Below are 16048 nucleotides of genomic sequence, written 5' to 3'. Positions count from 1 at the left end.
TAAATTTTTTTTGTTTTTGGCTCTTTTCAAGATTTTTTTAATTTTTAAAAAAGTAACATTTACATGCAATGAAATGCACAAATCTTACATGTGTATTTGCTAGGTTTTTAGCCATTATATCTTATTTATTAGATTTTTAATCTCTACCATCTCGTAGGATAATGAAGTTATTGAGTGTATCTTGCTGTATTATGTTATATAAGAACTTTGATGTGTTTAAGGCTCTTAACTCCAAAAGGCATTCCCTAGTTTTGGGTTGCCAGTGTTTAGTTAACAAGGCTTGAATTTCTCCTAACCTGTTTCTCTCACAACCACAGACTGAAAATTCCTCATCTTTAGATGATTCCTTATTCCCTTGATAATTTAGTTTCTTTAGGATTTGAGTCAACTCTTAGAATATTCCTAAGATGCGTCAGATCAAAACTTCACTCCTGTCTATTAATTATAGATGACTTTGTCCTGAGCTGAGATGACTTTGGTCCCCAGGTCTTTCCCTTCTTGAAGATACTTGGTATTCGTTGGCCACCAGGACATCCAATTTCCTGTCTTTTCATGGGTTTGTGATGGATAGAGGCGTTTGGGGGTTAGAATACTGATTTATGAACTAGAAAACCTGAATTCAAACCTGTACTCTACCATTTAATTTTAAAAATAATACTGGGCAAGCCATTTATCTTCTCTGTACTTTAGTTTCTTTTGTTCTTCAAAGTGAGACATTTTTTTTCTTCCTGCCCAAGCTGATCTGGATATTCTGAAGATCAAATCTGTTAATGCTGGAGAGTTCAATTCAGTAAATGTTTGAGTGCCTCCTATGTGCCATGCTTGTGAATACATTTTGGAAATTATGAATATACAAGATGGTGCCATTGTAACTGATTGGAACTTACTCTATGCGTAAAGGTTGTATTTTCTTTTCAATATATACATTCCACACTGAAGTCAACCTGCTACAACTCACATGCAATCTTACTGTACTTCAGTGACTTGGTTTGAGTGTGTGTATATATGTATGGCTTTTTCCTTTTATATATTTTCACTGTGGAGTACAGAGGAAAACCTGCTTTTAAAGAATACTGTGGTGGCATTTTTTTTTTTTTTTTTTTTTTTTTTTTGTGGTACGCGGGCCTCTCACCGTTGTGGCCTCTCCCGTTGCGGAGCACAGGCTCCGGACACCCAGGCTCAGTGGCCATGGTTCACGGGCCCAGCCGCTCCGTGGCATGTGGGATCTTCCCGGACCAGGGCATGAACCTGTGTGCCCTGCATCGGCAGGCGGACTCTCAACAACTGCGCCACCAGGGAAGCCCCTGTGGTGGCATTTTTTTGCGGTACGCGAGCCTCCCACTGCCGTGGCCTCTCCTGTTGCAGAGCACAGGCTCCGGACGCGCAGGCCCAGCGGCTATGGCTCACAGGCCCAGCCGCTCCGCAGCATGTGGGATCTTCCCGGACCGGGGCACGAACCCGTGTCCCCTGCATCAGCAGGCGGACTCTCAACCACTGTGCCACCAGGGAAGCCCCCTGTGGTGGCATTTTTAAAGCCAGTTAACCTAGTTCTTTCGTCTCCACCCAATGTCATTGAGTATTGGTGGTGGCTACAGCATTACTTACCAATTACGAGCAGACCAGACAACCACATTCTTTTTTTTTTTTTCTATAAGAAATATAAGACCATATATGTGAAAGGATAAATTAAAATGGAAAATATTTTCTCTTAATGGTAGAGACTCTTAACAGGCCAAGTTAAAAATTGCCTTCTGCTCTATTCTGATTTTCCCTAAACTGGGTTGGACACAGAAGCATTGTGTTGTAAAAATGTAAACCCTTTAATGTCTCAGACATACTATTTTTAAAAGGCAAAGAATTTTTACATTAAAAAAAAGCTGTTTGGAGAGATTTGGGAAGTGATCCAAAGTTCTTCAAGATAAGGCTACTTCTACCCCCAAATTTAGGATATAACTAGGATTTTAGCTAATTTCTTTAACACGAACTGCAGTTCTGATACATCTAAATCAGCCAGGCTGGAAGCTTATTGAGTCTATGCCATACATTCTCAATGGGGCAACAATACCCACAAAGGGAGTAAGAACTGGCATACATTACACAAATAGATATACAATAATCTCTATTATTAAATTTTCATATGGGGGAATTGGGGGAAAAGTCTAAAAAAACTCTTTAGGGGACTGATAATTTTTTTTTAAAGTAAGGAACAGTGGAATATATTAAAATCCCAGCTTCCTACTAAGCATCCCTCTCCAAATGAAATCAGTTGTTCAAAGATCCAACAAAGATGTGAGACCAAAAAACTAGGAAAATATAACGCAACTAATAGCCTGGCATGACTTCATGAATTAAGGTATGGAATCTGGTAAAAAACAAACCAAACCAAAGACAAACAAAGCAAAACAAAACAAAAACAAAAACCACCTACATCTAACAAAAGTAGTTTTTATCTTGGATGATGGGTATAAGTACCCAACTCTCTTAACAATTTGTAAGCAGATGAAGCTAAGGCAGGGTAAAGGAGAGAGGATGCAGTTTAATCAATAGTGAAAACATCTAAAGTAAGCCCAAGAAACTGAGGACCCTGGCTCTACAGGAGATTAAAAAAGGAAGTTTTAGATCTCTATTTAGCCCCTTGCTTATAAGTCATCTTTATGTGAGACAGCACTTGAGATATTTCAGAGTCATGCCATTCTGTAATCTGTCCCAACACATGAGACCACAAGCATAGACTCTGAAGGGTGGAAGTTAGTTTAGTCTTTCAGAAGTTAATAAAACCTTTTATGGATTCTTCTCTGCCTAGCCTGTTAAGAGTAGAATGTGTCAGAGAGGGGGGAAATGGGAAAATTACATCATTACCCTGTATTCTTATAAATCGTAGTTTCTGACTGTTGAACCTGTCATAGTTAAGCCAGCCATACTGTGGCCACAGCTCTAAGTCTTAATCTGCTTCGGAGGAAGTCACCGCATTGCTGTTGGAGTTCATTGTAAAACTCTTGACTCTGCTCTTAGCCCCTTTCAAGCTCTAAATAAGAATGGCCTGGACTTCCCTGGTGGTACAGTGGTTAAGAATCTGCCTGCCAATGCAGGGGACACAGGTTCAAGCCCTGGTCTGGGAAGATCCCACATGCTGCAGAGCAACTCAGCCTGTGCATCACAACTACTGAGCCTGCGCTCTAGAGCCCGCGCGCCACAACTGCTGAAGCCCATGTGCCTAGAGCCCGTGCTCCGCAAATAGAGAAGCCACTGCAATGAGAAGACCGCGCACCTCAACAAAGAGTAGCTCCCGCTCACCACAACTAGAGAAAGCCTGCACACAGCACCAAAGACCCAATGCAGCCAAAAATAAAATTAAAAAAAATTAACAGGAGAACATTAAAAAAAAAAAAAGAATGGACTAAAGCTTAAAGCTTCTCTCCCATATGCTCAACATCCTTCTCATTTTAGCTGCCTTCTTGGTGACTGTTCTGTACTTCAGCATTAATCTGGAGTTCTGACAGATGACTGGGCAATTCAGTTGCTATTTTAGTAGCATCAGACCCACATCTCTGACCTCTCTTCTGTGATATACCCATTAAGCACATTTTGATTAACTATGAATAGCATGACTCTGGGTCATATACTGTTGTGCAGCTGCCTGTTTCGTATAAAGTAAAAGCCCTTGTCGGCAGAGTCCTTTTTCGGAGTTTAAATGCAGTCCAGTAAGTGTACGTCTAGACGACTGTACTGGGACCTTTGTTCATAGAAAAGAAGGATTCTTCCCTCTGTATTTGAAAATCTGGGGGGGCTAGTTCTCACCTTCTCTGACTCTGATACTGTTCTTCCTCACAGTAAGGGCCTGGCCCTTCTATCCCAGGCCTTTAAGTTGTGTATAATTGTAGGCTTGAATACTCAGAATCACCGGGAAGCTAGGCTTTTGCGGGGAAGTTTTTTTTAGACTGCTGGTTGACACTGTGGTTATGATAGAGGGATTTACTGCTTTAAAATTTTTTCATTCCCATTAAAATAAGAATTGCTAGACTGTTTGTAGTATAAGAAATACAAAATGTTAAAAAGGGACAGATCCTCATTTGGGGATGGGGGAGGCACACAGGAAGGGTTGAAATGGAAATACAAAGCTAAACAAATAAATTGGGGTATTACAGCATATCTAATGTTGAATCAGTGGAGACACGAGAATGCTGAGAGGGGAGTTCTTAAGGGAAATCCAGCAATATATGTGCTTGGCATGCACTTTTCTGGCAGAATAAACACAAGTGAACTTCTAACACAATTTAGCAAAAGCCAGTTGAATTACTCATGTATGTAAGGTCTGCTGCTAAATTTTTTTTTCAAGCAGTGGTTTTCAAACTAGATTGTGATTCACCAGTAGGTCATGAAATCAAAGTTTTAAGAAATGAAATATGAAATGAAAATTCAGGATAGAAAATATCAATGTATCACACACATAGTAAGGGTGGGTATTTTGTGAAACTAAAAAAATAAATATGTCGTATTGAGTTGTGATGCAAAACATTCTTATTGTGGGTTGTGATGGTCAGTTTCAAAGTTGAAGTTGATGAAGTCACTGCTTTAGAGGATACAAAGATAATTAAAACTCTTCTCAAGGAACTTGAAACAACAGATTTTTTGTGCTCAGTACTCAGTGTATATTTCTTTGTGTGTAGCTCAGAATTTCATGCCGAGGATGGTAATTCTAAGCCCTTTCTTGGGCAATTGTTCTATGTAGAAAACTGCCTGAGGAGGAGGGGAAGGAGGTGGAAGAGAAGGAGGTGGGAGAGGAGTGGGGGGGAAGGAGGAGGAGGTTCTTGTTGTTATTTTGCCAGTGATTATTTTAAAGTTATAGAAGATTCTGTTTAGAGTATGTGTTTAAGATAGAGGTACTAATGTAAATGACCATTAATTAAAATACCTTTACCTTTTGCACAGACTTAGAGCTGTATCCTAGGTTGGGGAAAATCTTGTCATTAATTAATGAACTTGGAAGTTGCCATAGTGCTTACAGCTTTTATATTGCGATTAAAAGTGAAAGATTCCCTGTGTAGAATTATTGATGGTCACCACTCCTTGCAATTTGTAGACAACACTCCAATTCAGATAGCTTTTTCCTATTTGGAAGATTATATTTCTTTTAAAACTTTTCCAAAATGGGATAGATTCAGTTGATTATTTCTTCCTGCATCTCTGAACCTTACCTTTTTATAGCTCTCCTTCAGGAAACATATAATAACTTAGTTTCAGCTCAAGAAAAGCAGTTTAAATGGGAAGTAGTTTTATAGACTTGTCCTTCATTCAAGTAATTGCTATTTCATATTCTGAAGCTCTTCTCCCAGGGAGAGCAAAGCTTTGATCACCAGTGCTGGCTGTTTTATGCTTTTGTTACTGTAGTTTCTCCCAGCCCCCACCAGTATTTATTTTACAACCTATAATACTATATGTTAGAGGTACTGCTTAATGGTTTGTTTTGTTGTTTATTTGTTTTTTATAAAATTACTGCTCTAGGACTGTTTTCAAGGAAGGAAGTTATTTCAGATTTAATGACTTTTATGTTCGGTTCATTTCTGCCTTTGTTGCTCGCTGTCTTGAAGAAGCAGCCAAATTCATTAGGGCATATGTAGGCAGGTTATACTTGTTTGGGTGGATGTTCTTACAAATGCTCAGCACTGTAGTTACTAGTGTGGTGTTTCTTGAGATTCCTGGGTACTGGCAGTTAAAAGTCCATGATCTTTTAACTGCAATTCTGTAATCTGTAAGGTTCTGAAAATCAAAAGATTTTTATTTTATTTGGTAGTTTGACTTGATCTGAATTATTTGTTGCTTTATTTATCCTATTTAGTGTGAATTATCCATGCATTTCACTGTAATGATGTTAGTGTTTGGTTAATGCTGTTGATATCATTAACCCAGTATTATTATACATGCACACCTTAAAATCCAGAAAATTCAGGTTCTGAAATCTGGCCCAAAGTGTTTCTCATGAGGAGTTATAGGTCTATACTACTATTCTTGATGAACTTGTTGATTTTATTTCTTATATATACATCAGTCTCAGTGTGGAAATGGGAAAGTAGCCAGTATAGGGATAAGAACGTGGGTTTTGAGATGAGACAGACCTGCCATAATAATCACCTCAGTCTCAGTTTTGTCCTCTGTAAAATGAGCCCAGTGATACTACTCTCAAATTTGATAGTAGTGATTAGATAATATTCTTTTTTTGTTTTTAGTTTATTTTTAATTGAAGAGATAATACTAATTCTTAATTAAAATCAAAATTAATTTCCTCATTTCTTCTTATAGTCTTATCCTGGCAGGAGATTTTTTTAACTAAATATGTTATTTATACAATACCTTTTTAAAAATAACTGAGCAGGGTAGCAATGCTTTCATTCTACCTGTTGTGGAAAATCATTCATTTCGTCCTTTCTTCTATCTGTCTGTGGTTCCTAGGGGAGCACGTAACATCAAGGTTTAAAAACGAAGTGGAGCGGATGGGTTTTGATATGAATAACGCCTGGAGGATTTCCAACATCAATGAAAAGTACAAGTGAGTTGTATTTGATCCCTGTGGACTGTGTTTCATGGCCACTGCCTTTGCAAGAAACCCCAATTCTCATGTGGCAGGACATTTGAATTTAGACTTTTTCTTTGAAATGGAGTTTTATTTATTAAATCTAAATGCCTCATCTTCAGCGTACTTCTTGAGCCTTCTGTTCCCATTGCTATCACTGGAGTGGAAAGAGATCCTTACTTATAGTAGGATCTTGGAACCTTCCTTTCTATCCCCTCCTATTCTTCCTGGCACATGCATGTCTAGATAATATTGTGCTTACCTGTAAACAGGGAGTTTCTGTTGTTCTCATCACTGCTTGACATCACATTAGAGATAAGATTAGTGATCTCAGAAGCAGTGATAAAACACTTACGAGTTGGTTTTTACTGTAATTTTACTCCAGATCCTATGAAATAGGCTACCGTATTCTCTAATTTGTTGATCTAAAACTAATGTCACAGCTATGATCGCTTAACCATTAAATATTAATGTAACCATTATTACATATTTCCCATTACCTATTTCCCTAAAAGGTATAAGAACTTTGGTAGGGGAGGGCAGTTAACTACTATGATTTTGGTGATCCAAATTTCTATAAAACAAAAGAAAATTGTCCAGAATTTTAAAATTAACATATCCTTCTCCTCTTAAGTTTCCCTGCAGCAATTGGAGGCCTTAATCACTCTGTTGTCCTTCCAGCTGCCTCAAATTATGATAGGTATTTTCCAGCTGCCTCAAATTATGATAGGTATTTTCCTGGACTGTTTGTGGGTAGCCACCGGAGCATTTCCTTTTTTGTTGGAAAAACAACGGCTAATTACTACGCACAGCTCTTAACATGGACCTTGGCCAAGGAGGTGGTGTGAAGAATCAGGAGCTACAGACGTATCATACTTTGCCTGTTCTCAGTGACAGGTCAAATTAGAGAATTGAGGTGGAGCGAGGAGGGGGGTCCTCAGGGAGCCTGAGGCTGCCACAGGCTTTGCTCACATGTAACCCACCTTTCCTATACTGGAAACTGCTTATCTACAAGTGAGAAGCTCATACTTGCTGAAGAGCTGACTACTAGGTAATGTAATCCTTAGAGAACAAGGAATATAGTGATCCAGAATATTGGGTGAAGTAAAACAAAACCTGAATTAAGCTAAGCTTGTTGAGAAAAAATTTTTGAGTTCAAAAGCTAGTGGTTTTCAGAAATCTCTTTTTAATATGGATTTAAAAAATTAACTTCTTTGAGCCCACTATTTCCACTTCAGAACCAGCCTTCAGGACATTGAAAAGTTCTTCGTACTACAAAGGAAGAATAAGAGCCAAATTTACTTTTAAGTTTGAAAGAAGATAAAAGGAACAAGACTTATGGTTAGAGTGTTAATTTATAATCTGTGTCCTAGGTTATTTTTAGGAGTTTGTAGATAGGTATTAGGAAGTTTGTGGAGCTACTTTTGGTCAGTCTCCATTCTCCTGGTTAGGCTTTTGAATTCCTGATACTTAATCTGGAAATTGAGAATAAGAGAGAGAGATTTAGTGCAGAATGATCAGATCCCTCAATTCCTAAGCAGTTTGTATCTTCCTGCCTCTTCCCCTAATGCATAGAGTAGGTAGGCCATGATGGTAGTGGAGGACGAGGAGCAGTTTGTATATTTTTGGATTTGGATTAAATGTCTTATTGCCTTCGCTATTGAGAAGGAATATTGGGTAAGCTGGACTAGTATGTGCCTACTAGTATTTTCCCTAATGAAAACAGCTTTTCTTATGCAACGTGGTAAATCAACTATAATATAAAATAAAAGTTAAATTTAAAAAAGAGAAAAACAGCTTTTTTTCCCCTTGAGTGTAGTTTATTCTGAAGTACGTTTTATAGAAATTATGATTAATAGCATATTCACATTACTAACTTGGCTTAATGGAGCTACGATTATGTATGCAGATGGGGCTGACCCATAGTGCTCTATCTGTATACCCATGGCTGCACCTGTTACCTATAATTAGGACACCCTGTTTGGTTCACATCAAAGAATATGTTAGTAATCCTATGAGGTCTCTGGAAACTTGAAATTGTGGGCTCTGGCCCTTCTTTTCATGTTTCCCTGAAAGACTGAGGGTCTGGTAGAGGTAACACAGACTTCCACCTCTGCAGTTGGACTGGGCATTTGTGTAGTTAGAAATGACCCACATATTGATTACAACAGTTACAATGGAGTAACTGCCTCTCAACTCCCCTTTTTACGTTGATAGTTAAGATCGCCAGATTTCCAAAAGGCAGCATCAAGTGGAACAATCCAAGATAGTATCATTTGACATATACATAAGTAAACACTTAAGGCAACCCATTCTGCTGAGCAGGCCAAGACTCAGGTAATGCTCCTCATTGCCTTTTAACTGGCTCTGGGGTAGCTTGATCGACATCCTTCTGCTGGCTCACTCATGTCTCTCCCTCTTCTCCCCTCCCTCTCTGTCTTCTTCCCTTCTCCCTCTTCCTCACCTTCCCTGTTAGGCTGTGTGGTAGCTATCCACAGGAGCTCATAGTGCCTGCTTGGATCACTGACAAAGAACTAGAAAGTGTCGCAAGCTTCAGGTCCTGGAAGCGCATCCCCGCCGTCGTCTACAGGTAAGTAAGCCTGGCCAGACCCAGCCTGGTCTGCTGCTTCTGTTGCTGCTAACCTGGGGGTGGGGGTGGGGGGTGGTTCAGGGAACTTTCCAGGTTATTCTGTACTTCCTTATTGCTGAAGCTGCTCGTCCATTCATATACCAGTAATTCATCTGGAACACTACCTGATGATTCAGTTGACAGTGAAAAAATTTTAATAGAAAAGTGGCTGGACTTGCTATTTTAAGATCCTTCTGACATTCTGTGGGAAGATAATGTGCTCATTGCATTTAGCTTCAGATGTTGGCCTTTGGATTGAGAGAGATGAATCCTAGAAAGTACAAATTGGGAGTGTAGATTTGAGTCATTTGTGATTGTCTTTGTGGTTGAAACTTTGACAGATGGAAGAGGTCTGCTTTGAGAGGGAGCATTTAGAGAAGAAGGCTAGGGCTTGGCTGGATAGATGCTATCAGAGATCAAAGGCAGGAGAGTCAAGGGAGGCAGGTCCTAGGAGGGGGTGGTGGTGTGGTGACGAGCACAGGTTTTAGAATTCAGGTCTTCTCTCTGACACGCCTTGCTGTGGCACCTTGAGTAAGTCCCCTAACTGACCTCAGCCCTTTCCCAATTAGTAAAATGGGAATGATGTTCTTACTTCACAGGTATTCTGCAACATCTGAATGAAGCACTGGGCTTCCTAAGCAATGTCTGGAGTAGGTTGTATTCCTGAGGGCTGCTTTTATAATTCAGTGAATAGCTAGCTCAGTTCTCACAGAATCATGTTAAATTTTTAAGAAGTCATTCCCTCTTATTTTGGAACAGTTTCAGATGTCCTTGTAATATCACATTCTCCATTTCATTTTTCCAGTTTGCAGACATTATGGACTCTCCTTGAATTCGGGCCAAACCAGTGAGGTTTAGTTAGAAACTTATGCCAGGAGGCAGTCCATTGAAATACTGAGGTTGTAAGAAGGGGTTTATTTCCTTGTGGAATTCCCACTGAGGTAACCAGCTTGTTTAGCCCATGGAAGGCAGATTCTGATGCCCACCCTGAAGAGGGAGAGATGGAAAAGTACGTATTTGCTTCTGTCCCAGTGGAACCCATTAAGTTTTCAGCCTCAGTTTTCATCACCGTTGTTTTCAGACACTCCTAGAAAAGTAGGTCACCAAATTTACTTATCACTCAAATGGTAAGGATGACACAGGAATTAGAGAGAGCAGTGAAAGCTGAAAGGATTAATGAGTCTTATCAGTGATCGGCCCAGCTCAAATAGGGAAAGCAGCCAGCTGCTGCTCTGCGGACAGCAGCTGTGTTAGATCAGCAGCCCTGGCATTTGTGAGGTTTGCTGACTTTGAGCATAAGGGGAAAGGATTCTCATTCTCAAAGTAAGGGTCTTTTGGTGAATTCTCCCTGTTGGTAGAGAGGTCTAAAAGCGTAGGCTGAAGAAAAACTTAGAGTAAACATGGGAAGCTTCTTTCCCCTTCCAAAGTTTATTCCAGAGGGCATAAGCTTCCCTAGCTCAGGTGGCAGGATGCTTCTGAATCCGTCATGTGTTTACTGAATGTAGTTGTCTGTAAATTGCAGTAATGACTCCTTAGGTTGCTAGCAGCAGTTACTTGACAGCACCATGCTGAACCAGCACCTGATTTAGTGCTTTCTCCTATGGTGATGAGAGAGTGCTTAATTGGATTTATTATTGAAGACAGAGATTGCTTTAACACAGAAAGATGGTGCGAAGGGTGCCCATCTGTAGTGTAATTCACAGCTCTCCCCCTTTGTGCATTGAGTGATTGTTAGAAACTTCTAGTTATTTAGGGAGTTGATTAATACTAACTTAAGGATAGTTTAAACATTTGTATCTTTCTATATAAAACTGAAGCATTTAGTGTTTAGCAGGGGACTCATACATTGGACATCTTAATTTTTATTTTTCCTTGTTCTATTTGTAAGATGATGGAAATGCTCTTTAGTGATTTTTAGCTGTAGTGTTTTTGTTCTCTTTCATGCAATCTAAAGCATTTAGAAGACTGCAGAAAACTTCACTGCTTATTGCAGCAGTTCAGTTGCAATCTAGCTATTATAATACTATGGCCCTTAGGGAATTCCCTGGCGGTCCAGTGGTTAGGTAGGACTCCTGCTTCCACTGCAGGGGACACAGGTTCGATCCCTGGCGGGGGAAGTAGGATCCTGCATGCCGCGTGGTGCGGCCAAAAAAATAATAATGTGGCCCTTAAAACCCAAGACCCAGGCTGACGAGTGCCATCTACTGTTCCTCTCGAGCATTGCTGGGAAAGATTTCAGAAGAAAAGGATGTGCAGGAAAGGCCCTGCCAGCCTATCCTATAAAGGGTTTGCTGTCAATCAGCTCATTGGTTACTCAGCACCTATTATAATATGCTAGGAGGCATTTTAAGAATCAGTGAGGTTTTATTTATAGTTTGGCTCCATTCAGCAGGTGACCCAATTGAATGTGTTGGCAATACACAAGTACTTTCCATTATTTGTCTCGTAATGAGAGAGGACTTAAAAACTACAAGCAAACTGATGGTTCCAGTGGAATTTGATTATTGCCAAATTTAATTTATTGCTTATGAGTTTTAGGATTGAAAACAAAAATCTTTCTCACATTCCTTGAACAAGATAAATAGATTCAATAGTCTGTTTTTAAAAAATCCATCTGTGCCCTACATGTGTTATATGTGTGTATGAATATGTGTTTAGAAACAACTTTACTGGGAGTAAAAGACATTGACATTTCTCTCTAGGATATAGAATTGGGAGACATTAAAATTTTTTGCTTACTAGCTTTTCTACTCATTTATTTTTAAAGTGAACTGATTACCTCTATAACTTCTAAAAACAGCTTTATTGAGATGTCACATACAATTCATTCTTTTAATGTGTGTAGCTCAGTGATTTTTTTTTAGTATATTTGCAACTATCACTACAATTATTTTAGTACATTCTCACCACCCCAAAAAGAAACCCCAGACCCATTAGTAGTCACTCCCCATTCCTTCCCCAAGCTCCTTAGTTCTGGGTTATCAGTAAATCTACATTCTGTCTCTATAGATTTACCGATTCTGGACACTATATAAATGGAATCATAGTATGTGGTCTTTCATAACTGACTTCTTTCACTTAAGAGCAATAACATACTCAAGGTTCGTCCGTGTTGTAACATGTATTAGAACTTGATTCCTTTTCATCGCCAAATAATACTACCTTTATAACTTTTTAGTTGCTAAAATTGCCTAACTAAAATTCCTAATGAAGAAAAGCTTGGGTTTTTAGAGCATCTTAAGGTAGACTATGAGTATGATTTCTGGTCTTATTTCTTTCTTTTTTTTTTTTTTGTTTGCGGTACGCAGGCCTCTCACTGTTGTGGCCTCTCCCGTGGCGGAGCACAGGCTCCGGACGTGCAGGCTCAGCGGCCATGGCTCACGGGCCTAGCTGCTCCGCAGCATGTGGGATCTTCCCGGACCGGGGCACGAACCCATGTCCCCTGCATTGGCAGGCGGACTCTCAAAACCACTGCGCCACCAGGGAAGCCCTGGTCTTATTTCTTGATAAAGAAAGGATCTTATCAGAGTATGGCTTATTGATATTTATTCTATTCATTTCCTTCTAATAGTTTACAGAAGGGTGGCTGGCTCATTGAGCTATCTGCCTATAGTAAGAGCAGTCGTGATTCATGAAATGTCAGGAGGTTTTGTAAAGCAGTCCACTATGGGCCAGGTAAGTATATCCATCCCACGTGTGGGATCTTGTTTTGAAAAGAATCCTCAAGCCAGCCCTAAGTGTACAGTTGCTACAGTGGGCCCTCAGAAGTCAGTGACGAAACAAATGTTTGTCAGCATCTATTATGCTAGGATATTCAGGTGTAGTATTAAAAAGGAGAGATTAATCCTTCATTATTAAGTGTGGTATTTGTAGTTTTTTAACTGATTTTCAAAATAATAAATTTAAACATTCAAGTATTTTCTTTGTGAATATTAATTTTTCTCTGACAATACACTTTTATCATTTTGTTGGTTATTCTACAGAGGTCTCTAAAATGGTTTGGTAATCAAGAAAGATGCAGATAGGTTTTGTTATTTTTTATTATTATTATTAATATTATTATTTTAAATATTTATTTATTTGGCTGTGCCAGGTCTTGTTTGCGGCATGCAGGCTCTTTTAGTTGCGGCATGTGGGATCTAGTTCCCTGACCAGGGATCAATCCCGGGCCCCCTGCATTGGGAGCACGGAGTCTTAACTGCTGGACCACCAGGGAAGTCCCTAATTATTACTTATTTATTTTTTGTCTGCACTGCACGGTATGTGGGATCTTAGTTCCCTGACCAGGGATCAAATCCGTGTCCCCTGTAGTGGAAGTGTGGAGTCTCAACCACTGGACCGCCAAGGAAGTCCCAGGGTTTTGTTATTCTTGTTCCTGTATAAGACTTCTGCCCTGAGAGGACTTGAAGCTAACCCATCACTTACTTGCAGTCAAGCTGTTCATTAAGGCATTTAAAATCTACTATCTCACTTTTTGTATGAGCACAGAGCATCTGAATGGGGCCACTGGGATGGGTACAGTTGTTGTCTTGTTCCCCGCACAGGCACCAGAGCAATGGAGCTGTCATTGCCCGCTGTGGACAGCCGGAGGTCAGCTGGTGGGGCTGGCGAAATGCTGATGATGAGCACCTGGTGCAGTCAGTAGCCAAAGCTTGTGCCTCCGACTCCCGATCCAGTGGCAGCAAGCTGTCAACTAGGAACAGTCCCCGAGACTTCCCCAATGCAGGAGACCTTTCTGATGTGGAGTTTGGTAAGGTGCTCCCTGGGCCTCTGGCAGCAGTTTTTATAGCATCTGAGAACCTTTTCTTGAAATGGCCGCCTTCTTGTAAGACACAGAATTTGTTTCATAGGAGAGAGAGAGTGAAGCATCAGTTGATGGGATTGTTTGAGGAGTCATGGATCTTGGCAAAAACCAGAAGACCCTCTGTTTCAGACTTGGTTTAAGTGGACTAGAGTGTTGGTTGTCTTTTTTGCCATCATGACAAGATGGAATATATATGTGATAGGGGACCTACAGTGTCTCCAGACCATGGGGGAAAACACCAGGATTATGTTGTAGTCATTCTAGGACTACAGAAATGCGGTATAGGAGATTGTAGGCAAAATAGAAAACAAACTAGAGAGAGAAGTCCTATTGTATTAATGTAGTTTTGGTTAGGTGGGTTTCACTTAATCGAGTTTTTTGAATACTGTAATAAGTGCCTGTGGTTCTTACTTTGTGGCAATTCTGGGAGAGACAGGTTCATTTAGTTTTTCCTTCCTGCTCCTGATGTCCCTAGATTCTTCTCTGTCAAATGCTTCAGGAGCAGAGAGTTTAGCTGTCCAACCACAGAAGCTTTTGATCTTGGATGCACGCTCCTATGCAGCAGCTGTGGCGAACCGAGCCAAAGGAGGAGGCTGTGAATGCCCAGGTGAGGCGCACAGTGCTTTCGTCCCTGACCCTCTGTCCCTGTGAGTCCACCCCATGCCCAGCTGGGTCTTAGTTCTCAATTTGAAGTGAATGGAAAGCCATGTTCCTCAACCTGTCTTGAGACAGCCAGAGCTCCTTCTTGGATTCTTAATACTGTATGCTCTTTTTAAGGGAGAAATGGAGGAGGAGGTGCAGTGAAACCAAAGAATCTTCCTTCCCTGTGCCAACTTTTAGGTGATAAGGAAAGTAAATCCTCTCCCATAATAAGGCCTGTTATGTTTGGAAGCTTCTTCTTTAGCAGCTCAGTTTCTCAGCCTTCTAAAAGCTTTTTTTTGTGTTTGACAGTGGGTATGCTCATTACTAGCCTCACAGAAAACTCCTCACATGACTTTTACTTAGAAAACATGGGGTAGAAATTGAAGCAGCAGATACAAAACTCTAGCAAAGTGCCTCAGTCTTGACCTATAACACCCCTACTGTTTGACGCTGGCTTTCTCCAAGGACCTGTTAGGTGCCAGTTGTGTGCTGTTGGAGCAGGTAGAGGCACTGAGCTCCTTTTTCAGCTGTGAGCTAAGCTGGAATCTAAAAGCAGTTGTACCAAGGTGAAATTTGAATGCAGAAATGCATGGTTCTGCTAGGTTCTTTTCAAAGAGATTCCAGAGATGCAAGTGAGGAGAGACCCAAGGAGTAAACCTGGGGTAAGATGGAAGTATACACATCTTTTTTTTAAAAAAATAACAGCTTCTATTTTATATCAGTATCTTCTTCACAAATCTAACCTTCCTTTTTGAAAAGACAGCTAAAAATCAAGCACTGTTTTCTTCTCATAATAAAGGACTGGGCTAATAGGCATCAAAACATTGGCATTTCATTAGTCAGCAGCTACAGTGGGTTTGTTTTATAGCCAGTTTGCTCCTTTTAAATTTGGCCATTTGGACTTTAAATTCAACATATTTGTGTTCTCTTTGTTGTTATTCTCTCCAGAGTATTACCCGAACTGTGAAGTTGTTTTTATGGGGATGGCAAATATTCATTCAATTCGGAGGAGTTTTCAGTCTCTGCGATTGCTGTGCACACAGATGCCAGATCCGGGAAAGTAAGACCTTGGTTTTGGCTTTAAGTTTGCACTGATTTTTTTTTTTTTAATGAGTTTGAAAGTGTCTTTCTATTTTTTGGTGAATTTCAGTTTACCTCTCAGAGTCCATGGTTATTCTTACTCCTGTGTTAGGAGCATGCAGCACAAAGGAGGAGCTGGAAGAAAAATCTAGCACTTTGAAAGGTTTAAAGTGTGCAGCAAAGAACAGATCTCAGCCTCAGAATGGAAGCGTTGCCGTCTTATTTTTCCTGGGCCCTCTTCCTTTTCTTCCACATGTTTTTGACTCAGAGTAACTTAATTCTTTGTTTTCTGACATACTGTAGTGACACTTAACTTGCTATGAAC

General features: G+C 40.1%; 1 protein-coding gene across 1 annotated transcript in view; it reads left to right on the top strand.

The window, feature by feature from the left end:
* The window catches only part of MTMR3 (myotubularin related protein 3), a 122853-nt gene that overhangs the window by 92215 nt on the left and 14590 nt on the right, over positions 1 to 16048 (top strand). The window contains exons 6-10 of the mRNA XM_065889506.1: positions 6448 to 6544; positions 9045 to 9158; positions 13742 to 13947; positions 14477 to 14608; positions 15592 to 15703. Coding sequence (XP_065745578.1) covers positions 6448 to 6544; positions 9045 to 9158; positions 13742 to 13947; positions 14477 to 14608; positions 15592 to 15703 — 661 coding nt within the window. The remainder of the gene's footprint in view (positions 1 to 6447; positions 6545 to 9044; positions 9159 to 13741; positions 13948 to 14476; positions 14609 to 15591; positions 15704 to 16048) is intronic.

Source organism: Phocoena phocoena, chromosome 13 (genome assembly GCF_963924675.1).
Source record: "Phocoena phocoena chromosome 13, mPhoPho1.1, whole genome shotgun sequence".
Classification (NCBI taxonomy): Eukaryota; Metazoa; Chordata; class Mammalia; order Artiodactyla; family Phocoenidae; genus Phocoena; species Phocoena phocoena.
This window is presented reverse-complemented; position numbering and strand designations above follow the sequence as displayed.